The following is a 26158-nucleotide window of genomic DNA, read 5'->3' on the forward strand; positions in this document are numbered from 1 at the left end:
CAGTTGTTCCTCCTGGGACATAGTATCCTCTTTCCTCTTTGAGAGAATTCGGCGAAGAATTCTCTTTGGGTTTTCTTGAACTGTCTGAAAAATACAGGCAGGCTGTGCTAGCTGGCTTTATATCAACTTGACACAAGCTAGAGTCATCAGAGAGGAGAAAACCTTAACTGAGAGAAAAAAAATGCCCTCATAAGATCCATCTGTAAGGCATTTTCTTAATTAGTGATTGATGAGGGAGGACCCAGCCCACTGTGGGCGGTGCCATCCCTAGGCTGGTGGTCTTGGGTTCTGTAAGAAGCAGGCTGAGAAAGCCAAGGGAAGCAGGCCAGTAAGCAGCCTTCCTCTACAGCCTCTGCATCAGCTCCTGCCTCCAGGTTTCTGTCCTGTGTGAGTTCCTGTCCCGACTTCCTCCGATGATGGACTACTATCTGGAAGTGTAAGCCCAATAAACCCTTTCCTTCCCAGTTTGCTCTTTGGTCATGGTGTTTCATCACAGCCGTAGTGACCCTAACTAGGACAGAGGCCATGAGAGGAAGAAACAGCTGTTTCTTCTGCACTTCTTCAGTCATGACCTTGGACGGCCCGCATAGGGCCTACTTCCAGAAGGGCCCTCATCGCCATTCCTCCCAGGCTCTGATGCAGCCTGTGCCACCCCCACCCCCACCAACTGTAGTCCTTGCTTCTGCAGGAAACAAGAAGAACTTGCCACCATCCTGCCATCCCGGAGGGTGCTGGCCAATGATTCTATTTCATTTTTGCCTGGAACTTTAGGGTGACCCTGTAATGCTATCTTTCTCACTTCTCAGTCCTTTGAATAGCTCTGAGGAACATGTGACTCAATCCTGACTAACCACACATCTCACACCCCATCCTGGGCCAGATGGATTTGTCTCTTTTCAATAAAGAACCAATAATACGTGGGTGGAATGGTCAGTGCTATGGGATATTTTAATCCTGTAGTTTACTTTTCTTTCTAAGTTGTTTGTTTCGTTTGACTTGCTTTATTTGAATCAGTCTTGCTCTGTAGCCCAAGCTGTCTTTGAATCTGCTTCAGGTTGCCCGGAACTCATAGTAATCCTCCTGCCTCGGCCTCACAAGTAGTGTAATTATGGATGTGAATCTTTACACTATTTTTCATTAACTTGAAAACCATAAAACGGGCTGGAGAGATGGCTCGGTAGTTAAGAGCACTGACTGCTCCTCCAGAGGTCCTGAGTTCAAGTCCCAGTGACCACGTGGTGACTCACAGCCTTCTGTAATGGGATCTGATGCCCTCTTCTGGTGTGTCTGAGGATTGTAGGTACAGTGTCTTTTATTGTAGGTACAGTGTGTCTTTTATTGTAGGTACAGTGTACTTACAATAAAAGAGTGAATGAATGAATGAATGAATAAAACCATAGAACCAAATAAATAAATAAATAAATAAATAAATCAGGAGCCCAGAACAGTGGCCCATGCCTGTAGTCGTACCTTCTCGTAAGGTTGAGGCAGGAGGATTGCTTGAGTCCTGGAGTTCTGGAAGGACCTTGGGCTGTGCAGCCAAGGAACCCATGAGCCAAGTGGCAACACGGCCTTGTGAGCATATGAGGCTTTGAGATCTCAGCTGCTTCCCATCTGCTGGCTACTTTCAGGGTACGCATGGTGGGCACAGCTGACAGATTTTACCCAAGGGCAATGGAAGAGGGCCACACCAGGTGAGGCCTCAAGGGCTGTGGAAACTGGATCACTCCAGAATGTGGAGCATACCAGTATCAAAACACCTCAGATGTCCCTTAAAAATATAGCTACTGGCTATCAAATAATAACTTTTGAGGCCAGTTGTGGTGGCACACGCTTTTAATCCCAGAAACAGACACAGGTGGATCTCTGTGAGTTCAAAGCCAGCCTGGTCTACAGAGCAAGTTCCAGGACAACTGTGGCAACAACAACAAAACATCAAAACCAAAAAACCATTTAACCCTGGAGGCCTGAAGCTCTCTGGGTAAGATCAGAGGCTGCTCCAGCAAAGCCTCCTGAAACAAAAGCCTCATTTTCCTCCACCTAGGCACTGACCAGATGTCCACACAATATGGTCACGTCTCTCCACATGCAAGGGGAACGGTCTGCTTCCACCACTGACTTACAGGGTAGGAGCTTTGCACGCTGTTCAGAATGGAATACCATTTATTTCAAAGTCCTACCAGTGAGGTGGAGAGAGGAGTGAGAACTCAAGTGGTGGCTTTCAGAGAAGACAAAAGAAGACCAAAGTGTGAAGTGCATGCCTGTCCTGGCGCTCCAGAGGAACAGGCGGAGGATCAAGGTCATCCTCAGGTAAATGGTGAATTTGAGGCCAGCCTGGGCTACATGAGACCTTGTCTCGAAAAAGAAAGGGAAAGGAGGAGGGGAGGAGGAGGGGAGGAGGAGGGGAGGGAAAGGAAGAGAGGGAGGGCCCTCTTACATCATTACATAAATGCTCATCTCAAGCTTATGGTTCAGACATTAGGCCGTTAATTAAAACAAGTCTGTTGTGAATTCTTTCCTTCGTGACAACCTCCCTTGCTAGTCTGCATGCTTAGTAGGTCTTTTCTCTTGTTTCGGTTTACCTCAGCAGTGTAGCTCTCAAGGACCAGCGTTCCCAGCACCGGGGCTTTCTGGGGAGTCACAGCAATGGTGACAGCAAGGGGGATACTCACCTGGAATCCAGGAAGATGAGCTTCAGGTCGAGGCTGGCTCTGAACATGAACATGTTGTTGTGGAGTTTGATCTCCGTGATGGCGCTGGGTGGCAGCGACTGGCCCACGGCCACCAGCCCCACAATCTGGTAACAGGAGTCGTACAGGGACATGTCCAGCATGTACTGCCTGATCTTTAAGTAGCCACTGCAGTGGATGACCTGGGAAGGAGGGCACAGGCTCAGTGGGCACACTGCTCTGCCTGAGCCTTTTCGGTTTTGTTTGTCTGTCTGTCTGTTTTTAAAGGGCTAGAACATTCTTCCACCAAGTTTCGGCTGAATTGTATAGTCAACCAATTCTGCATCAGGTGGTGGTGGCACAGGCCTTTAATCCCAGCACTGGGAGGCAGAGGCAGGTGGATCCCTGAGTTCAAGGCAGACCTGGTCTACAGAGTGGGTTCCAGGATAGCCAAGGCTGTTAAAGAGAGAAACCCTGTCTAGACAAAACAAAAACAAAAACCCACCACCAACAACAACTGTTTCTTATGAAATCAGGTGCACAGGAGTCAAGATGCTGTCCCGGCCTCACTAAGGCATGGTTGGCTGCTACGGGCCCACTAAGGCATGGTGGACTTGGACAGAAACTCCTGGCCAAGTTTGACTAAAGAACACAACAGAGACACACTAAGGAACTCTCTTTGTGTATCTCTCTCTGTGTCTCTGTCTCTTTGTGTTTCTCTGTGTCTCTGTCTCTATCTCTCTGTGTCTCTGTCTATCTCTCTGTGTCTCTGTCTCTGTCTCTATCTCTCTGTGTCTCTGTCTCTATCTCTCTATGTCTCTGTCTCTTTTTGTCTCTGTCTCTGTCTCTATATCTTTGTGTTTCTGTCTCTCTGAGTCCCTGTCTGTCTGTCTTTCTCTGTCTCTGTCTCTCTCTCTATCCACTCCCCCATGCCAGGTCTCACGTAGCCATACTCACAGCACAGTGGAGTATGACCTTGAATTTACCCTTCTGCCTACACCCCCCTGGTGGCGTTACAGGGGTTTACCACCACTCCCAGTTTATGCAGTGATGGAAACCAAACCTAGGGCTTCCGTGTGCTACCCAAGCACAAGCTCTCTACCGCTGAGCTACATCCACGGCCCACCAAATTCTCTTCTCAAAACTTCTTTCTACGGGATTCACAATTTTACAGTGTTTAGAGCTAAGAAATCTTGAGGTCCTTCCAGTGTAGCCTGTTCTCCCACCTTCCTGAAGGAGCAACCAAGACAAGACAAGCAGGTGGTTACACATTTACAGTTGGACAAGTGGCACAAACCAGCAAAGTAAGGGGCGTCCTGAGGAACATGTTGTTGGGTGCAGGCCGACTCTGGCTCAAGGAGGCTTCCTGACTGCGGGGGTCGGGGGTTAGGGGGGCATGGGGTTGAAAGGGTGGGAGGGTGGGGAGGGGGTAGATAAGGTGTAGTCCTCAAGCTATAAAAGCACTGAGCTGTGGGAGAGCTGAGTCTTAGAGTGTTTGCCTGCTAGGCCGAAGCTCTAGGTTTAACTCCAGTTGTACAAAAAGTAACCATGTAAAACAAAAGAGTGGGGTTAGGGTCGAGGCCAAAGGAAGAGATCACCAGCTGAGAAAGTGGGCAGCTGGGCTGGAGAGACGGCTCAGCATTTGAGAGCACTGACGGCTCTACCAGAGGTCCTGAGTTCAATCCCCAGCAACCACACGGTGGCTCACAACCATCTGTAACGAGATCCGATGGCCCTTCTGGTGTGCCTGGAGACAGCAAAGTGTACTTGCAGACATAAAACAAATCTTTTTTAAAAAGAAAGAAGGCAAGCTTCTGAGGGGAGGCAGGAGGACACTGGGCTGGGAAGGGTGTTCCCGAAAGAGAAAGACAATGGCCTCATGTACCCCAAGCCCATTCTCCTCCTTTTCTAAGGCAGCTCCGCCCCGACCCCCACCTCCACCCCAGAGGAAAGCAGCACAAGAGACTCCTGCAGGGATCCCTGGCGGATCGTCCCCCCTACCCTCCTACCTGCAAATTCCTGTCTCTAACACTGAGGTATGTACTGTTGCCAATTCCTGTCTCCAACACTGATTGCCAGCTGGTCCTGTAGTTGATCTGTCCTAGCTTGCTAATTAACCTCTCAGCAAGTGACGGTGTCTAGCAGGGAAGTCCAACCATGGGGGCTAGGCTAAGACGTCTCAGCTGTGCCACTCAGCTTAGCAAGCTGCCTCTTCTCCCTTTACCTCCCATTCACTCCCTTCAGGAGGCCAGGGTGGCCAGATGGAGGTAGTACCACAGAGAGGGCATTGCTGGCACGTGGGAGGGCCTCGGTGGTTATGGTGAAACACCGTCTTACCTACCAGACTCACTTGAGCATTCCGGTAGTTAGAGCAACATCTCTGTGGAGCAACTGCTCTCTGATGCCCTGAGACCCTGCCCAGGATGCTCAACAAACAGGGGCAGCAGCCCGTCCAGTGGAGCTGGTCCTTGACATGCAAAGTGGAACTAGCAGACCCGGGGACAAAATCTATGCTAAGCCCTGGCAATCCTGGTCTTATATGATGAAATCCAACCAGCCGGGAACATCTGTGTACAGTGCCAGGTTCATAATCCACCCTGAGCCTTGCTCAAGACTTCTGTCCTGGCGAGGTGACACAGCGGATTCCCCATCCTCTCTCCTGCCTCAAATGTGAAGCGGAACGTGAGACTCACAGATAAGACCCCTGCCAGCCTCTCCTGTTCCCACAGTGGCCCCGTGTACCTTGTATCCACTGCACGTCAGGCCTGCATTTCTTTTTGCCAAGACGCACTTCATTCGGAGAAAGAAAGACCGCTCTATCTCGTACTCTGAAAGCAGACGTGCTGTTAGACAGGACCTGCCCTGCATGTGTCCCCAACAACCTCCAACCTGGCACCCTCACACAAAGCAGCCAGAGTCAGACCCTCACCCAGAGAGTCCTGCCAAGGACCGAAGTCTAAGTGGGGAAGGTGAGACCGTGATCATCCCTGTACAATTTCCAAGAAGAAAAGCATCCTGAACCATGACCATAGCAAGAACCTGGAAACCCGGGTCAGCCTGACAGAACAGCCCCTTCCTTTCCACAGGCCACAGAGGAACTGGGTGCCAAGGTGGCTCTCGAAAAGGCCCGGAAGCATCTAAGTTCCTTTAAGGCAGCAGATACCAAATGCCAGGCATAACTCAGCCCCTGTCCCTGGCAGAGGGAGACAGACACATTTGCCTCTTGGTGGGCTCAGTAAGATGACTGCCACTTTGGAACACCCTTTCCCAAGTCTTATCTCCAGGGCTCAGCCTTTACCTGCGGAGCCATCTACAGACTGGCCTTTTCCTTCCTTCCTTTTCCACCCTCACAAAGGGAAGTTTTGGCCGCACAGTTAATTGTAGCCGCAGGTAAGAAGGAGACCCCTCGTTAGTCTGCAAGCCTCACAGGACTGCCAGGGTGAGTTGAAAGGCTGGGGCCTCTAGAATACACTCTGTCTTCTTAGGACTCATTATGACTGTAATTTAAGGAGGTGCGTGAGCGATGCCCAGGGTTTTTAAACCAATCTGTGCCACGGCACACAACCTAAAAGTCTCTGCTCGGAATACTTCCACATGCAAAAAATAGATTACAAAAAGAAACCAGCTCTGTGGGTAAAGAATCGCTCAGAAAGTTTGAATTATCTACTGCATACATGCCTTTTTAAGTATCTGTAACGTCTGTGGCAACAAAGCCAAGGTTCTAATGACCGTTGGTTGAAAGCCTCCAGTCTTGTGCAAATGAAATGCAAAATTACACAGATACAATTTCCCAGTATCTAACATTCCCCAGCCCCTGGTTCTGTCCTCAGAAGAAGCAGGCGGGCCTAGGCTCACAAGAGTCTGTGCTGACATTTTGAACCAGGAGCATGTGAGGGGAACAGCGTGTGACCCAGTGCTGAACAGCTTGTGGCACATAGTAGGGACTCCATACTGTCCCCTGAAAACACAGAGGCAGGTGAGGGACAAAGCATGAGCCCTCAGCCTGTAAGTGCAAAGCCCTGGGCTTGATCCACGCCAGTGCAAGCCAGCAGCCCGGAGGACAGGTGTAGCAGCTGTTAATCGGACCCAAACCCAGCCCACAGTAGGTGTAGGAAGCAGAAGCAGACCCTCTCTTTGGAGTAAGCATGACCCTGCTTCATTCTGGTTTTCTGTGCTGCAGAGGACCAACCTTGGAGCAGGTGATGGTGGAGGGGTGGGTGGGCCGTCAGTACTGCTGTCATCTCGTCATGGTCAGAAGGATGGATGTATTCGTAAATACTGTTGCCTGTGAGCTCCACCTGCCAGGGGACAGAAAGATCGGACAAGTCACAGGTCTCTCCAGAGTGGGTGCAAGGGGAGAGACCACAGAGCAGGTGTGTCACGGGCTCACATCGTGCGGGGACATCCTTGCAGCTCACACCTTGGCCAAATGCAAGAAGAGAACTGCTCCTGTCAGAGCTCTGTACTGTGTTCCTGATCCTGACCCTGGAAAAAGCCAAGAGCACAGGCCTGGGCTCCAGAGGGTCCTAAGTGGAAGAGGTACACAGGACAGTAGACAAACTGAAGGGTGGAGGTGGCACCCACGGCTAGAGGCCTGGACACGGTCCTTCAGACAGGAAACACCTCAAGACACTAAAGCTGCCTCTGTCCCACCGTCACTTCCATGCCATGTAAGGGGAATGGCCAGCTGGCCCTGTGTCTTCTGCACCCCTTGGAGAGCCATGTCCACTCAGAGGCTGACCAGCTGAGAACCATAGAGGAAGACCCCTGTGCCACTCAGACAAAGACCCTTCTGTGCCAGCACTGAACCATGCCCCAGCACAGCCAGAACTCCCTGGTGTTGCCAGGAATATGTCTCTGACCTTCTTGATCCAAGCTGACTATGCTTACTCTGCGGACACACCCAGGGTAAGGCCTGCGTCCCTCTGCTTGACCTGTGACCTGAAGAAGGGTGGGACTTAGACAACAAGAAGCAGCGGTTGCCTGCACACCCCACAGGGAACTCCACAGCAGGCCCTAGGCAACAGCTACGCTGGGCAGGGCCCTGGAGTAAACTCCTATGCAATAATGGTGGGTCTTATTTTCAGAACTACAATCCAAAGAGTTGAGTCAGCATACCTAGTATTACTAAGGGGCCCAAGAATGGTGGTATTAATTTCATCAGAGTCAGTGGCCCTCAAAGCCCAGTCAGTGTAGGGAGAAACTCAGGGCACTCACCAAGTGCCCTCAGATGGCAAGACCTTAGGTGAATCTGAAGACCTCTCTCTCAGCCCAGGCAGAGGGCAACCCAGACAACAGAGAGACTGTGTGGCTGATGTTGTCCCTGGCTCCAGATGCTGTAGTGGTCCTGGGGATACACCTGGAGCTGAGGACTGTGGGTCCAGAGGTCTGACCTTGTTACCTCAGGAAGCAACCCTAGTAACAGGCTTTCCCTGGACATGTTAGCATCCAACCGCAAGGCCAACCTGAGGCAAAAGAGAGGCAACTCTGCTTCCCCATTCTCCTTAGTCAGCTCTTCCAGTTGTCAGGACACCAGGCTTACTTTTCCTTTTGACACAACCCACGTTGCTAAGTCTTACCTCACAGACAGCATCCATCATTCTATTTTCTTCGTCATCCTTAGAATCTTTCCTTTCGATATTATACAAACAGCATGGGGGGGGTCCCAAGCAGTGAACTCCTCCCTGCCACTTACTTAACCCTCACACTCGAAACCTGAGGCCTCACAACCATTCTCAGAGCAGACCTGCCTCTGTGAAAATACAGAGTCTGATTCAAAATCATGTTCAAGCTGCGTTTGATTCTCGGTTACTTGTGTGTGTGTGTGTGTGTGTGTGTGTGTGTGTGTGTGTGTGTGTTTTGGGCCTGTGCTGGGGAAAGGTACATACATGTGGAGGCCAGAGGACAACTCCCCCGACCGGTGATTTAATTATTAATTACTAATTATAAATAATTCCTTATTTTATTAAAAAATAAGGAATAAAAATTAAACATTTTTCTTGCATAACATTCTTGTTAATTCCTAAAACGTTTGAATAACCCGCTGCCTTGAAGCCAGCTGTTTGAGACAGGAGCATTGCCTTTCTCTGAAGGTGTGTGTGTGGGGGGGTTCAGTGTAGAGGTGATAGAAAGGTCCGAGCCAAGGGTTAAAACACTAACTCCTTCTTGGTTTTGCTTCCTTCCCTCCACCAACTCCCTATCCATTCACACACACACACACACACACACACACACACACACACACACACACACACACACACCTACCTGTCCACCACCCCCGTCCACCTGCCTCCCTCCTCTTCTACCCCCTAATTCCAATGGCTTGTTTTAAAAACAAACCAGAGGAGGAATGGATTTTCATATTGTCCAATTATTCTCCCTCCCTTGCTTTTTTTTCCTGAAGGAAGTGAGCATTTAATCTTGGTTGAAGTTCTGCTTGGAGAAAAACAGTCCTCAAGTGACTTCTCTGTAGACAAGCATCTCCAGAGACTCTGCGAAGACCCAACCTGCCCTTTAACTAAACTGCTTCCTCTGGTTTCAAAGCTTCTGTTCTCTTGACGGGTGGGAGTACAGGCAATCCAAGATTTGTGGATGAAGGACTGGGTGTTTTGAGCTCTGGGGTCCATTATAAAATGAATGGGATTGTCTAGGAACCCCAATAACCTTTAAACAACGGAAATGTCTTCATAGAGGAAAAAATATGGAGTAATATATAACAGTGCAGACCTTAACTCGAAATTATGGTTGACGGGGCGCTTCCTGTGTTTAGATGTGTGTCCCTGCTTTAAAATGCTGAAAGACGTGCAGCTATCTTACCCCACTCCCCAAAATATATGCAACTCTAAAGATATGTATTTGTCTCAACAGGACTCCCCAGGTCTCATATCTCAGCCTTATTAAGACAGGACTTCAGTGAGCTGTTTCACTGTCTGTAAAACCCTGGTGACCACAAAAGCCATGGTGTTCCGCTGCTCCCACTAAGAGCTTGCTAATGCTTTGCCGAGTAGTCTCTTCCTGCCCAGAGAGCCGACATGGTAAACTTGAGGATAAAGGCTCTGTGTGGAAAGGCAGAGTCACTCAGCCGCTGAGAAATGCGCTCGGCACTGCCTGGGCATTTTGCTGAGTGTAGCATTTTAAATTAAGATGATTTGGGATTCAGGGTTTGAGCTACGTAAACAAACACACGTCATTGCCTTTTATTCCTGAAGTGAAAGGAATTCTGTCTCGTGCCCCTGAGCAGCACGGCTGCTCCTTTTATTAGCCAGTCTCTGGCATCCTTCTCAAACATTCCGTTTTCCTTTATGTGTCCCATAAACAGCTACTTCACATATGTGTACACGTCTTTGAAAATGAGTATTGGTTACCTAGACATTATAGAGCATAACTTTGTTAGATTTAAACCATATGGATACTTAAAATGTCTACATGACTCTATTTTTCCTTCATTGTCATTTTTAAACCAGAATTTGACAGCAGTGATCACATTTATTTGCTAATTGGGAAGCAAAATAAAAGAATAAATTCATCCTGGAGAAATAAACTTCTTACTCCAACATTTACTTTTAAAAATGTAATAATGATCTTTAAATGGAGTTGTATGTACTACACCTGAAGAATTATTTTTACCTCAAATAGATCATTCCGATGGGACAATCCCTTTCTTTGAACTTTCACACAACCATGGCTCACAGCAGCGTGTGCTCCCTGTGGCCTGCTGAGTGTAACCTGGACTCCAGGGGGCGTCATCTCCTGATGACATCACTGAATGTAACCTGCAGCTGCAGTAGCAGCGTTACTATGTCTCTAATGTTGCTGACTGGGGCTCACAGCCTCAAGTAGGAATCAGGAAGAAACCAGTTCTTGGACACAGTTAGTTCAGCTTCACTCTATTTAATCTGTCTTCAGGGGATGCAGAATCAAAAGGTACCTCCTCCAGCCTTCTTGCAACATAGTAGCATGTAGTCCCTCTCCCCTTTCAGAAGTGATGCTACCAAGTTTTATTTCTGGGCCTGATCAAAAGGAAACGTGATACACAGCTCGTGAGGTTGTTTAGCTTTTCCTCAGCGGAGTTAATCAGGACCAGGGCTCAGATTTGTCACCTAGCCCATGCTTTGGTCGTTCTTAATTAGAGTGTTCATAGTCAATCCATTCTATTTCCCACATGGAAAGAGAAAAATGACCAGGAGGTACTGCCTGGTGGACCAAGACACCTACAGGAAGCAGTACTGGACCTAAATTGAGCCATCACACTCCAAATAACCTGCCAGTCCCAGGAGGTACCCACCAAAGGGTCTAGCCTGGGTTCAGATGACACTGATAAATTCAATCCCTGCCTTGAGAGAGGGTGGAGGCCTTACATTATTATTTTAATATGGTTCCGGGACATGAAGTGCCTGTCTAATCAGACAACGAAAACTGTAAAACTGATTGGTTTTGACTGCTAGGACGCTCAGATCTAAGTTTAATATTCAATAATAGTGACTCTACTACTTTAAAAGTTTGCTGTTGGTCAGCCTAAAAGTGCATGAAATGTTTTGGTATACTTATGGTACTTATGATACTTTGTTACAGTGATTTTGCAGTGGTTTTGCAATGAAAGTGAAAAATCACCTGATCAAGGTCATTTGACCACAGATCAAGTCAAGAGTCATGATAAACCAGTCTGCGTATGCTAAAGGGTCCTGACTGTTACAGAATACAGCCTCCTCTGTCCCTCTCTCCCTGTCTTCCACTCTCCTACTCTCCCTCTCTCCTTCTCTCCCTCCCCCTCTCTCCTCTCCCTCTCTCTCTCTCCTTCTCTCCCTCTCTCTCTCTCTCCATCCCTCCCTCTCTCTGTCCCCCTCCCTCTTTCCCTCCCCTCCCCTTTTCTTTCCTGTTTTGGGGATTAGTACACTTGCTGCTCTACCTCTGAGCCCTGCTCCCAGCCCTATAGAATAGTAAATCTCATGCTGTCAACAGTATTTCCAGTCTTACAAGTGTGTCAATCCTATGAGTCAAGTAGGTACAAGAGTTAAGCCTTAGTAAATTGTATTCAGAAGCTGATCATATTTTAAGAAAGAAGAGAGGAGGAAGAAAAGGGGGGAGAAGAGTGGATGAAGACAGAGAGGGAGGGAGGAAGGGAGGGATGGAAGGAGGGACGGAGGAGGAGAAATTAGGGAAGGAGAAAACCTTATTTTTTTTTTCTTTTTTTCGGAGCTGGGAACCGAACCCAGAGCCTTGCGCTTGCTAGGCAAGTGCTCTACCGCTGAGCTAAATCCCCAACCCCGAAAACCTTATTTTTTAACTACAGGAAGAAGCCTGAAGTTCAGAGTCCTCGGGCACCTCTCAGAGACCATTCTCTGTATTTATCACTAATTCTAGTATCTTCCACCTACACTGACAGCTCATAATCAGAGAAACATTTAGTTCCCACCTATATAAAAACTGTGACTTCCCAAATGAGCTTCTAATATTTCTATTTATAGCCACAGACAAATGTTCCTCTCCACCTTAGTCAGAGAAGCATCTCTGGGAGGGTGGTGGCTGCGCAGACTCGAGAGAATAAGTGGTATTGACTTCCCAGCTCAAACCAGGACATTTCTACAACCTCCTCTAAGGGCACCGTGGAAGAGGGGACTGGAAAGAGCACAAAAGGCTGAAGATGAAGAAAGGCTGCAAACCCATCTTCTGGATGACACAGCTGCACTCAGGAGCCCATGGCAGCTGTGGTTGCCCGCTATAAGATGCCTTTGTGCTGGATCTGCACCGAATGGGCCTCTCAGTCCTCAGTCAGGGTGGTATACTGGCACGGGTGAGGAAGGGGCTTGGAGGCCTCACCCCCCAGTGCTGAGCTCTTGGTTACTGACCACTGAGAGGAAAGTCCTGGCCTTTAGTGAATGCTCCCCAATGAGTCCGCCAGCTTCAAGCCAGCAGTCACACAGAAGCCTCCAGTTAAACCCAGTGGGTCACGAAAGAAAACAAAACAGACAGGAATGTGGGAAAGGTGTTAATAGTGACGTGTTGTGGTGCATAAGAGGCAGTGAGGATAGAGTAGTCAGACACATTAAATACACATGAAATCCGTCAGAGAACAGGTTTTTTGTTTTTTTGTTTTTTTTTTTTTTTTAATGTGTCTTGTGACCAGGAGCCATGGGGGAAGTGACTAGGAGTGACCTTACAGCCTCTCCCTGGCCAGATGTGCCTTTAGCTCCCTAGCAAACTCTCTGGGGACAGGCAAGCAGGGCCCAGCTCTTCTAAGGAATGGCACTCTGGAAAAGTTCTGAAGAAATCAGGACCTTGCAAACAATAGTGAGCTGAATTTATGACTTTCTGTCACAGAATGTATAATGCTTACTGAAGCAACCACTGAACGGGGGGGGGGGGGCACCTGAGGAAAAATGACCCTGAATTCCATAGGAACAACCCATGAACCCACCCTGCCCTTTTAGCCCCCCCTCCCCGCACATGCTACACAAAACCCAGGTAGAAAGAGAGCTTGCCTCTTATCCACAGCAATGCCTGGTACCACAGTGCTGAACACGGACAAGGGACCCTCCTTAAGAAAGCTCTTTCTGGGGGTTGGGGATTTAGCTCAGTGGTAGAGCGCTTGCCTAGCAAGCGCAAGGCCCTGGGTTCAGTCTCCGGAAAAAAAAGAAAAAAAAATAAATAAATAAAAGAAAGCTCTTTCTGGTACCACCTCACATTACTAAGTGACGGATCAGGAAATCTGATTCTAAAACGACTGTAAAACGTGATCTCGGAACAGGGCTGAGCCATCTGAGACAAACTGACATTAACCGCAAAGGGAAAGGAAAGTATAGAGGGTAAAATGTCAGGCGAGCAAAGCCCGTGGAGGGGGCTTCACAAGTAAGGCTTACGACCATTCATAAGAGCATACATGTTGGGCAGTGCTGTCAGGACTGCTAACATTTGATATTCCGATGGTCCGTAGAATCAGGTAGTACCTACCTGGGACAAGCCTAAATGGACAGAAGCGGTCTCCGATATATACATGATTTTGCCATCAGAGGCCACCACAAACACAAATCCATCTAGAGTCTGTAAAGAGAAAGAAGGCAGGGTGTGAGACTGCAGTTAGTGAGCCCAGCAACCAGAACGCTCCGGACTGGAGGAGTCTATTACAATGAGAAGGGCTGGGGGTGGGGTAATTGCTTTGGGGGGAGGGTGTTTGCTCAGCATGCCCAGGGTCCTGAGCCAAAACTACACGAGTGCACATTCATTACATAAGAAACTAAAAGCCCAGGGCCGAGCACTGCAGGTAACCAGGCTCAGAGCCTGATTCCCAAGCCAGGCTCCCAAATGCTCTCAGCGCACGCTTAAAACAACCTCACATCCACAGTACAGACACCACGCAAAACGTTCAAGGAGTCCTAACCCGCTCGGCTTGAATGGCATGGCTTTATTGTTTGGCCTTATTTAGCACTTAGAACGAATCCGAATCCGGCGTTCTATGGTTCTTAGGGGAGCGTCTACCGCTCCACAGGCTGCTTAATGTGGGAACTGGCAAAGGCGTACACCACCAGGACCGACACTTTATTTGCCACGGCTTTCTAGTTACCCCTAAGCACCGTTAGAATAATAAATTCCTACTATTGCTATTCCCTAGAAAATAAAACAGAATGTTCGATTATTCTACCAGACCGTGTCTACAGAATCAAGCATTTAGGCTCTGAAAGAGATCAAATGACCTTTGCCAAAGTCAAGGAGGAAAAGAGAGAGTGTCGACTTCTGAAAATGCAAAGGACTCCAAGGAAATTCTGATTTCCGTCTGAGTTGGCTAACCTTCCAGAAACAACGTGAGACTGTAGAGTGTTCCAGACAAGAGAGAGTAACAACGGCACCATCACGAAAATAAAGACTAAATACCTTTTGAAAAGAAAAAAAAAATACTTGTATTTACTCATTCGTACTTTAAGACCAGTAACTTTAAGGGGGAACAATAAAGTTGCTAAAAGCTCCATACCAACTCACAATTGTACACCCATAAAAATATCCCAAATTAATTTCTGGCCACGAATTCTATTTTTACAGCATGTAATTGAAACCAAATTACTGTTGGGTTTCTTCAAAAAAAAAAAAAAAACACTCCTTTAAAGGGGCGGGATGGTCAAACGAGTGAAGAAGAAATGTGAGGCTATCCTTAACCTTCTGCTGTATCGAAGTTTGCTACCAAAATTCTTTGCCATCTAACCTGTCATTACCTTCGTTACACTACGGGTAAACCCGCTTTAAAAAGACGTTAACTCAGCCTCGTTCTATTTTTCCTAACGGAATCAGTGACATTTCAACTTTGAAAAACAAAAATCTATTTTTAACGTTTTCATCTGAATGCTGGACTCCAAATTCGTTTAAGAAGTAACAAATGGATCTCGTACTGTACTGAAGGAAGTGAGTGGAAGCTTAAAAAGTTACGATTAAAAATTGAAAGTTGCCCGGCAGTAGCTTAAACAAACAAACAAACAAAAACCTGTTCTCAAAGGAAGTGTGGAGTGTCACCAGCTAAGGAATTACCCACACAGAAGACATCTAGGACATTGACACTACCCCACAGAGTTTCTCCTCGGTACCTCAGTTCTTAGATGTCCCTGACATGAATGTCACTATATGAAAATGTTTGAAGTACATCGGCAAAAAAACCAACCAACCAAACAAACAAACAACAAACAAACAAATAAACAAACAAGAAACCCAGCAGCTCCAGGCTGCGACCCTGGAGTGCGCAGGCTCACAGCCTGCACCCTACTCCCCTACTCGGCCGCAACTAATTTCCCTAAGGCTCCGACACCTCACCACCCCAGGAAGTGCAGTGTTAAGGCTACACCCGGGTCTTGTGGCAAAGCTGTGCAAAGATCTGGGCGACTGCGTGGTTGTCTGCTGGTCGTTGACTCTCCTACCGAAGCCATTAGGGGCTTTCCGCGAACTTTTTCTTTTTTTTAAAGAAAATGCAAAATAGCCATCAGCGGGCATTTTTCGGTGGCAGAGACAGATGACGGGAGTGCGGGGAATGAATCGCACCGTTGACCCGATTCTGAGGCGGGCATTTGAGATGGGAGGGAGGCGGCGCTGTCCTCAGCCACCCCAGCCGCTGAAGTGTAAGTGGCTCCGGGCGCCAGGGCTGCCCAGCTACCCGCAACCCCGACGCGCAATGGGAGTGGAGAGAGTGGAGCCCAATGCCTGAGGGCGTCCCATATTTAAGTTATCGATATGGACCACAGAACTGGACCAATTCTTGTTGCGACCGCGGGGATGTTATTTACACTTTCCCTGTCTTCAACTTCCCGCTCAGAATAAAATGGGGAGCTCTGGGTAGAGCAGCGAGGTGAAAACATTTTGGAAAGAAGCTAATGTAGGGTGGGGTTGGGGAGCGAGGAGAGTTGAGGATCTGCAGTCTGCAGCGGACACCTCAACTCCGGCAAAGCTAGAGAGCCCGGGCTCTCTGCTTGCGACTGAGCGATCACCAGTCTGGCTCTGTCTCTCCGACAGTGACCGGTCTGGGTCTGTCATGGAGCGAAGCAAAAGTGCCAAGGACTTAGTCCGGCTCGGGGCGTTGTGTGTCCCAGGGCTTGTGTGACTAGACACTCCAGTGGGGCTGGCGGGGTACAGGGTGTGGATAGCGTTGATCTGACTTTAGATTTTTAAGATCCACGCCTGGTTCCTGGTCTTTTCGGACCAGAGGCACCCCAGATCCCTGCGCCCCAGTTCCCAGTTCCCCTCGCGCCCCCCACCCCCACCCTGCGGCCCGGAAGCACCTCAGGGAACACTTCTCTTGTCTGTCATTGCAAGACACTGATGGCGAGGACACTTGTCCCATGGCTGTACCTGCAGCAAATGGGATCCCAGTTCTTTGGCCACGCTGTCCAGAGGCCCCGTTCTGCTCGGCTGTCCCCACGCATCTCCTAGACCTGGGACAAAGGAATAAAGCAAATAATTTAATCGCAGCACCCATAGACACCAGGACTCCAGGCCAGGCAAGTGGAAATCCACCCACCCGGAGCCTGTGCGCCCTCAGCTCCAACCTCTATCCGCAGGCCCTGCCCCGCTGTGTCCTTGCTGACACCCCTTTATAGGGGCTTTAAAACCTGAATGCCCACAGCGGGGAAGGTATAACACGACTTTAATCCCAGCACTAAGGCGGAGGGGGTGGTGGGGAGCCAAAGGCAAGAGTATCTCTGAGTTCAAGATACCCAGGGCCACAGAGAAATCCTTTCTCAAAAAGAAATACACACACCAATAACAACAACAACAATAAGCCCCCTCCCAAAAGACAAACTTCCACCAGACCCCAGTTATGAAGTCCCCCTCCCCTATTGCATCCCAAGCCAGTCGGGTCCATTGCTCCCGAGGGTCACTCACAGGTTCATGGTTCTGAAATTGCCATTTATTTGAAATGCCACAATGTAATCTAATCTGCTTTAAAATTGGTCATCCTGGAAGCCAAACCGGGGTATCGATTTGACCCGTAAATACTCCCCCGAGGATCTGCGCTGCCGCCCTCTTCCCACTTCCATCGAGCAGCCAGCAAAGATCATCAGGTCCTGCGACCCTCAGGGTCTTCTGGGCGCTTGCAGTTTCTCCCAGAAGAGTCCTTTTCAGTCCCAGGGTTCCAGGCTCACCTGGCTGGCTTTGCTAGGCTCTTGTCTATTCTCCCTACCCCCTCCACCTACAGCGAGTGGATTCTTTAAGTGAGGTTTCCCACCGTCTCCCTTCCACCACAGAGTGTGCATGGGGAGAGAGTCAGGCCCCTCTGAGTCTCCCTCTCCCCACACCCCAGGGTTGGCTGCTGTGGTCAGGCAGAGTCTTTCCTCTGCTCTCTTCAGTGACTGATGACCAGAGCCTCAGCCGGAGCTTTGAGCTTGAGCCTTCACCCCACACCCGAAAAGCTCACTCTCAGCAGAGTCCATCGGGTGCGTCCTCTGGGGAACTGCAGGCTAGGGCAAATCTCTACTTGCTTGCATGCCTTAAGTGTGGGGCCACAGGTCAGGGGCCCCTTGATAAGGCTGGACACTCTAAGCATGCACCCTAGCCAGCCTTAGCAAACCTTGTGACTACAAAACCCCTCAATATGGAAGAGTTTAAGTGGGTTCCCTAAGAGTCACTGCTGACGTGTGCCCGGCCTCTGATCCTCCAACCTAGGAAATAGAAAGCGGACCTTGAAGTCCAGTCCAGACTTCCTGGAAACTAAAAGGGGGTAACCTCTACCTTCTGCTCCCATGCTAGTCTTCCCAGAGGGAAGTGGTGATTTACAGGTATCCTCTGGTGCCGGTCAAAGTCGTAGCTCATTATCCCTGGCCCCTCGGCCTCCACCGACTAGCAAGGGTGGTTCTGTCTCAGCTCCCCTTCAAGCATCCCACACTAATTCCCCCAGAGCACCATTTGCTTCAGACTAGTGACTTTGTTTTGTGGAGAGGAAAGCTGGGGCATCAGATCTTCTTCCCCATTGCAACAGTCATGGGAATAACCAAGGTGTAAGACGCCCGGAGGACTCGGGAAAATTAGTTTCTGAAAATAGACAGATGTGTCCTGGTGGGTTCCATTTCCCGTCTCCCGAGCCTTCCTGCCTTTGGGTGGTACTCTGGAGAGCCATCCCTTTCTCCATGCAAAGTTGCTTTTCTTCTTACTCGACTTTTCCCAGAGTTTTTGGGGACTCTTCCCGTTTCGGAATGATCCCCCCCCCACCAGAAGCCTGTGTTGCCTTTTCTGGAAAACCCATGGAGGTCTTGTCTGCACAGCAGCGGAGCCCAGGGCACACAGGGCTCTTTTCCTTATAATTCAAATACCCAGATGGTTTTTGTACCTCGATATTCTTTTCCTGTAACTTCTTGAAATTGTGTCTCTTGGATTTGGCAGGAGATGGCTGGGCTGTATGGGACAATTCCCCGCCCTACCCCCTGTCACCTCATCCTGGAGTAGTGGTTGTGCCTGTTGTTCCATTAGGAGCCGCTGTGGGAGAGGTCTTTTCAATTCAGCCCGGAAAAGTATACTTTGCACTGTACTTAGGGATGGAGTACAATGAGGTTTGCCATGAAGAGTCTTGGTATTGGAGGATGATAGAAAGCCCTGAAAACTGGGGCCCTTGTTTAGACCCAACCAAGGGATTTATGTAATTATTTGAAAAGTGAGGGTGCCCCAGAGTTCATAGTTAGAGGTGGTCAGTTTCACTGGACCCTAAACCTGCTCCTCCCCAGGAAGGGAGCACAAAGCCCCACCCTTACCTGCAGTTTCTCAGTCTTAAGATTGGGTTCCCCAACAGCTGTCCTCCACAGGAGAAGCTGGGAGCCCCCAGGTAGAAGGCCAGGTTGCATGGGGAGACCCCAGGGAGAAGTTTCTGAGACCACTGGGGAGGAAGCCAAGCCTATGTGCCCATTTCTAGTGGCTTCCGCTAACATCCTGGGGTCAGCACATGGCTCCCTATTGCCTGCCCATCAGTGAAAGCCCAACAGACCACCTAAATCCAGGAGCTAAATATGGTCTCTCCTCACTTGGCCCTTTGGTCAGTTGGTCAACAAATGACCCATGAGCAAGTATGAGGGTCTCAGCCAGGCTCTTGGGGTTACCTCCAGATGCAAACCACAAACCACAAGCACTGGACCACAAAACACGACATTTAGAACAGGATGGGAAGTCAATTCCTTTGGGAGGTGGGCTGCCCACCTGCAACTCGGACAAGGACCCCGGGGTCTGCACTCAGCACTGTACCAACAAGCGAGATCCTTCTGACTAGGAAGAGGAGATGGGTCCTGATCTAATTAATACCTGAGTGTTGGTAAACACAGTGGGGTCCCATATCGAGTCTCTCAGCCCTCAACACTGGGCTCTCCATAAAGGTCTTGTGGAAGTTGAATGTGATTAATACCTTCCTCCTCCTGTGGAGGGGGCTGAGTGGCCCCACCCTGCCCAAGAAAGATGACAATATAAAACCCAGTTAGAGAGCCACCTCTCTCACCAGAGATCTGGCCTCCTGCTCCCCCCACCCCCACCCCTGGTGTTTGAGATATCATCTGATAAATCATGATCTCCAGGCCACCCCAAGACCTCTAACCTTCTCAACTCTAAACCTCATCTTCTTGGGACAAAGTTAGGGAGGACCAAGGTAGGGAGCACCAGGATAAGAGCTTCTCAATCATTACTACATCTAAGGAACCCTGGTCCTCCCTTCTATGTCGCCAGCCTCCCCTCCCCCAAATAGCACTCTTGTAGAGCAGGGAAGAGGGCATGTTCTTGGAGAAGGCAACTTCAAGCTAGCTCCAGACCACTGAGACTATCCATACTGCAAATCAAGCCTGCCAAAATGAGTGGGGGCGAGGAGCCAGCCCCCTGATCCCCTCCATAGGTCTGCTACAGGAGTCATTTAAACCCCAGCACCTTACAGTATCTAACACATGGATCTTAACACCACCACCACCACCCAATCCTTGCCCTGGATAGGGTTTGGTGGCCACCAGGGCTATATACAGCCTCTGCAGGGTTATAAAGATCTGGCCTTCTGGCTTGAGACCACAGCTAGTCCCTCTTCTGTGGTGCACCAACACTCCTACCTTAGAGTCCTTCTGCTCTCTCCAAGGTCTCTGAAAGGGCCTTTCCTGGCACCAGCCCCCATTTCAAATCAGCAGGCCAAGAGACAGGTTTAACAGTGTGTGGGGAGTAGGGATGCCCCCAAGAAAGCCTCCTACTGGGTTGATGGGACAAGGAAGGGGTTGGCTTCAAGCTCTGGGCAGCCCACCACAGGGTAGGGTGTACACAATCTGACCCCAGGGCCAAAGACCCCTGAGACAGCAACCTCCAAAGCTGAATAAATACTTAGCCCTATTTTAAGTGTGGGATACAGACCCACCAGCGGTACCTGGCGGAGCCCAGAGCCCCTGAGGGAAGCTTCCTGTCTGCGTTCCCACCTTCACTTTCTTTCTTTCTTTCTTTCTTTTTTTTTTTTTTTTGGTTCTTTTTTTTTCGGAGCTTCCTAGGTAAGCACTCTACCACTGAGCTAAATCCCCAGCCCCCCCACCTTCACTTTCTTAATCCACAGTGCTAGACCATCTATGCTCCAAAGCCAGGGGCTGCATAACTGTGGCCTCAGAGTGCAAATAAAGAAATGGTCATGGGTTGGGGATTTAGCTCAGTGGTAGAGCGCTTGCCTAGCAAGCACGAGGCCCTGGGTTCGGTCCCCAGCTCCGGAAAAAAAAAAAGAAATGGTCGTAAAGACAGATGGGCACATGTACACAGGCGCAGGACAAGAGAATCCTCACCAAAGTCTTGAACTCAAATAATTTTGATCCACAGAAGCATGACCTAAGTCCAGTGCCTGCTGGGTATTTTGAAAGAGGTGAGGGGTGTACGCGTAACTAAATTTAAACTCCAAAGAAATCCAGTTGTTGGTAAAATTCAGACCTTGAACAACACCTTCCCCCACCCGTGTGGTGTGTGTGTGTGTGTGTGTGTGTGTGTGTGTGTGTGTGTGTGTGTGTGTGTGTGTGTTGCTTTCTCTTAGTACACTGGGATGTGGCACCTTTGCCTTCTCCGTTTCCATATGAGAAGAAGGCGGGAAAGGAAAGCCTAGCCCTGGTCCTGAGCTTAGCCCTGGGCCAGTCTCTCCTGCCAGGATTAATGTGCTCCGTCCCTACTTATTCACTAGTGGGAAGCTCATTCGGGACTCTCTTGGAGAAGATGGATTGGTAGAATCTATAGCAGGGAATCTATAGCTCAGGCTCTGGCCGGTAAAAACTGGACACTTATATCTATCCCATGTTTAAAAGCTCCTTTAGAGGCTGGGCCACGTTACCTATCACAGCTCAGATTATGCCACAGCGCTGTCCACCCACCCTCAATCACCCACTGAAGTGTGCCCTCTTCCCTATTTCTAGCCCTTATTACAAAGCCAGCCTTGCCGAGCCCTCCCCCGCATCAGTTTAGCCTCAGAAAGAAAGCCGAGAGGTAGAAAGGAAAGGGTCTTTAGACAGTTGCCCTGCCTCCTTCCCATTCAGGTGTTTCTGGGCACAATAACAAAGTGGTTTTCCGTTTCTGTTGCAAGATCCCCTCTGCTTTTTCTCACTTGCATCCACAACAATGCTAACCAAATACTGAGTAGTCAATGGCCTTTTTTACCGAAGGCAGAACAGCCTTCAAGTCCCCGGAAAAGCTGGAGGCATTCCCCAAGCTGCAGGACACCTTGCTGCCTGACCCTTTCCAGTTTCTCTTTCTCTGCAGGAGTATAGGCACCCATCATTGCCTGCCACGAAGTTGCGGAGTAAGCAGGACAGCTGGCTTGTCCGCCTTTGGCCTCACATTCCCCAGCTAGGAAGGGTTCCTCTGTGGCCGTTCTTCACTTGTGGGTCACGATTCATAACGGTATCAAAATTACAGTTATAGAGTGGCAACCGAAATAATTTCACGGTTGGGGTTCACCACAGCAGGAGGAACTGCACTAAAGGGTTGTAGCACAGAGACTCACCGCCCTGAGGCATTCCTCAGCACTTCATTTTCCCACCCCCAAAGTCCCAAGCTGGTCTTCTAGAATCTTCTTTACCCCGTAAACAACCTTGCTCAAGGCAAAATTGTATTTGGCGGGTGGATTCTTGCTCAGAATCTTTTCCATTTGTGTGGAAGAACTGATCTAAAGATCCTGTCAGCGTCCAGTACTGCCCTGGCCACCAAGACCCCTGAGAGCCACTGTTTTGATTTGACTTCAATACAGCAGTCTTCAGCCAACCCTGGTTACCCCCAAAACAGGTTAAATTAATCACAAGAACCACTTCAGGAGAAAGGAGTATGTTATTTTGCATAACAGAGGTACTTCGAAAGACAAAGACTGCTCCAGACGGTGTGAGAACCGGTGTCTTACACAAGTGAGTGGGCGGGTGAGTTCCTTACACCCTAGGCTACCCTTTCTCTGACAGCATTACTAGAAAGGGGTGTCTCCTTCCTTATGCTGACCCCACAATTTCACAGCCATTTCTAGGGCTAAATGGTACCAGGCTGACCCCTTCAAGGAGCATCAAACTTTAGAGTCACCTTCTATGAAGAAGAGCCCCCACCCCCACCCCCACCCCCAATTGGGCAGCGTCTGAGCAGTGCACTGAGAACAGTTGTGCAGGGCCGCACCCACAAACGGCCCACTCCTGCAGGAACCCAGAACGCAACCAAATGCCTTCATACGCACACCAGACTGAGAGCGTGTTTAAATGGTTGCTGTGCTGAACACACAACCGGGTCCCGTTTTTAGTAGTCTGTGCTGGCCAGCTCCCTAACAAGAATAGTTTCCCCGAGCCCTCCCCTGCCAGCTAATCACTGGTTTGTTTGAATTAACTGACAACATACCATTTACTCTTTTGATAATTTCTATTTTTAAAACCCAGTATGGCTGGGCCAGGAAGGAGGCCTGATCTCCGCGCCTATTTTGTAGCAAGCGGATACGAAGGCTCCTTGCAGAACGTCAGCCAACACCACTCTTCCCGGTGGAAAGCAGACCAAGGAAAAACTGCTGTTATAAAACCCAATTCGATTTTTTTAACTCTCACTGAAACTTTAGCCAGCAAGAAATTACCTCTGCTTCTCAGACTACCGCAGCGATCCGGGTCCAAGAACTGTCTGCACAAGGGGAGAAATCCTGAGGAAAGTTCCTTGGGCCCAGCTGGGTCTGTTTTAAGACCCCTGGGTGCCAGAGCAGAGCTCTCCAAGGCGGGCCTGGGAGGCAGAGGCCGAGCACGGCCTTTGGCCACCTCGGCTTCCGGGTTCTCCGGCGCTTACTCCCGGGCCCCTCCGGGACTGGAGGCTGCACCCGCGGACAAGACAGCCGAGCTTCACCACTGTGGTGGAGAAAACTTCAGCTAAGATTCAGACAAAGTAAAAACAGGCTTGTGGCTGGCAGCCGCAGAGGGGGCTTACCAATTTCGGGTGCAGCGCCCGGCGCAACAGCACTAGTGGAGGAGCCCTGTGGCCGAGGGACACCTGTCGCCAGCGGAGTAGTAACGACTCTCCAAATCCCTGTCTTCCTTCCGCGGCGCTGGCTTTCCAAGAGGCCTGCTCTGCACTGCCAGTCCTAAAGCCAGGAGGTCCTGCGCACAACAGGCCTCGGAGCCCGGTGCTTTCTGACAATGTCAAAATCCCTCCGCCCAGTCACAGACCCGATTCTCTGCGGTGTCTGACCCAGGCGCCCAGTCACCCGCTAGAGCGTGTCCACCCAGCAGGCCGCTATTTCCTACAAACCGGAGTCTGCAGGAGAGCTGCGGTCCGGCGACAATTGCTCGCTGTAGCGCTTTTAAATCCTGAAATGTTGCACTCAGGCCCACCCGCCACTTTTGAAATAATTCTTTTTCTCTTAACCTCAATGTTCAAATTTATCCAGTTTCTTGTCTCCTGTCCGTATATATCATCGTTTCCCAGAGCAAAGGGAGGCGAGTTGGGAAAACGATATACGAGGAGAGACTTGAATCTGCTCACAAATGCTTGGATCCGTAGCGTTGGCCTGCGGTGCGCCGGCCTTGCTGTGCATCCAGCCGCTTGTAAAGGGTAGAGCAGCGAGTCCTTTTCCACCAGCAGGAAAAGAGAAATGGAAAAACAAAACCAAGGCAGAGGCGAGAGAGAAGTAGGGAGAAAGGGAAAAATAAAATTATAATGGGGGGAGGAGGAGGAGAAGGAAGGAAGGAAGGAAGGAAGGAAGAAAGAAAGAAAGAAAGAAAGAAAGAAAGAAAGAAAGAAAGATCCTCACGGACTGGTATGGAAGGAAGAAGAGAAAGAGAAGCCAGTGAGAGGAGGGGGCTGAGAAAGGAAGGGGGAAGAACAACCGGAACGAACTAGCCTGCCCGTGCCAGCTTGGCAAACACCAACCCAGGGATAACGCTTGGTTTTCCCGACTCTGCCCGGAGCTTATAGGTGTTTGGATCGCCTGGCCCGACGCAGTTTGTCCTCTCCCTCAACTTGGGCCCGGGCCGAAGCCCGGGCGCGGCCTCCCCAGCCGCGGCCACAGTAGCCGGGAGGCCGCGCGGGCTTCTCGGCGCACGTAAGCCGCCTTGTTGCCGCCGGCCGCCCCGCTCCCCCGCGCCTCCGACGCCCACCTGCAGCCTCACCTTCCGGGAAGACTGCGCGCATCTTCAGGTAGCTGGTGGTGAGCCGGATGATGGAAGCTTTGTCCAGCTGCGAGGTGATGGCCGAAGGCAGCGGGAGCAGCTTGGCCAGCTCGTAAAACTCGCCATTTTCCTTCTCCCTCCTGGTTTTGGCCGCATTTTTGGACTTCTCCTTCATCGCGCCTCGGCTCTGGGCATATTAGACCTCGCTGCGCTCCAGGCCCGCGGAGTCCCGCTTGGGCTGCGGCAGCCGGGATGGGGACGGGGACGCCAGGGGTCAGGTGAGTCGGGGGGTGCGGGGCTCGGGCAGGTGCGGGGGACGGGGCCTGGAGCACCCAACGGTTTCTGCACGGGCGCCAGCCCTGAGTCCGTCGCAAACCCGCTGCGCAGCCCTGCTCTCTGCCTGAGGCTGGAGGATGGACAGTCCGGTGTGGACCTGCTTCCTGCTCGCTCTCCTCGCCTCCGGTATCTCGGGCCTCGACCTTCCTGGGACTGTGGTTGGCAGGCGAGCAGGCGGCGACACTGTTTAGTCCTTAAAGGAGGGCTTGCACCCGCTGCCGCGAGGGCCCTCGGAAGGCAAGGGCGGCAGCGGCGGCGGCCGCTGCGGAGCCATGGGGCGGGAGCGGAGCGAGGTGGCAGTGACTGGAGCCGAGCTTGAGCTCGGTGCGCTCTTCTGCCCTCCTCGGCGGTTCCTGCTTCCTTAGCCCGGGCGACCGGAGCCCGCGATCGGTGGCGGGGCGCAGCTGCTCCGCGGTCCACGTGTGACCGAACTGCGTTTGTTTATGGCGGACCCGCCTTCGGGCGGAGCACTGGGTTGCGCGGGGCCGCCCGGGGGGGGGAGCAGGGGGAGGGGCCGCGGCGGGGGTGGTGAGACTCGCTCCGACCCCCGCCGCGGCCGGGGAGTCGCCGGCGCGCCTCCGCGTCGCCACCTCCAGGGACTGTCCCCACGAGAGAACGGCGCGCTCCCGGGGTAAGGTAAGCCGGGGAGAGTGCACGAGAAGCGTCGTGCTTGCTCGCTCCGAGGTTGAGTGGCAGGATCTGGGATCGAGGATGTGCGGCCAGTGCAGCGAGGAAGGAAGGAGGGAGGGCTGCAGTGGCTCCTTTCCACCCAGGCTCCAGGCAGGTCACTCGCGGGCGCGGCCCAGAAAAGGCGGCGCGAACTGCTGGCCAAGTGCCCGGCGAGGGGGGCAATCCTGGTTCCACTCTCGCTCCTTTCTTGGGTGGCCGGTCCGCGAGCTTGAAGGGGTGGCCCGAGGGAAAAATTACACCCCCACCCCCGCTCATCCACACGCACGCGTGCACCGAAGTGACCTTTTCGCCCCTTCTCTTCTAGAAACCAGGGTGAAAAGAGACTGGCGCCTTCCGGAGAAGAGCGAGAGGGTGTGGGCGCACAGGGTGGGCCGGAGGGCACGCGGGGGGCACAGAGCCCAAGGGGCG

At 50.8% G+C, this 26158-nt stretch overlaps 1 protein-coding gene and 1 long non-coding RNA gene across 2 annotated transcripts in view; one reads left to right on the forward strand and one right to left on the reverse strand.

The window, feature by feature from the left end:
- The window catches only part of Sim2 (SIM bHLH transcription factor 2), a 39234-nt gene extending 13779 nt beyond the window's left edge, over window positions 1-25455 (reverse strand). The window contains exons 1-6 of the mRNA XM_032900393.1: window positions 24725-25455; window positions 16488-16570; window positions 13617-13706; window positions 6859-6967; window positions 5412-5497; window positions 2673-2872 (exon numbers count right to left, since the gene is read on the reverse strand). Coding sequence (XP_032756284.1) covers window positions 2673-2872; window positions 5412-5497; window positions 6859-6967; window positions 13617-13706; window positions 16488-16570; window positions 24725-24899 — 743 coding nt within the window. The 5' untranslated portion in view covers window positions 24900-25455. The remainder of the gene's footprint in view (window positions 1-2672; window positions 2873-5411; window positions 5498-6858; window positions 6968-13616; window positions 13707-16487; window positions 16571-24724) is intronic.
- Window positions 5258-10224, forward strand: LOC116898970. Its single transcript, XR_004387677.1, has 2 exons — window positions 5258-7042; window positions 9073-10224. It is a non-coding gene; the product is annotated as an uncharacterized LOC116898970 (long non-coding RNA).
- Window positions 25456-26158: the final 703 nt, after the last annotated feature.

Source organism: Rattus rattus, chromosome 4 (assembly GCF_011064425.1).
Source record: "Rattus rattus isolate New Zealand chromosome 4, Rrattus_CSIRO_v1, whole genome shotgun sequence".
Classification (NCBI taxonomy): domain Eukaryota; kingdom Metazoa; phylum Chordata; class Mammalia; order Rodentia; family Muridae; genus Rattus; species Rattus rattus.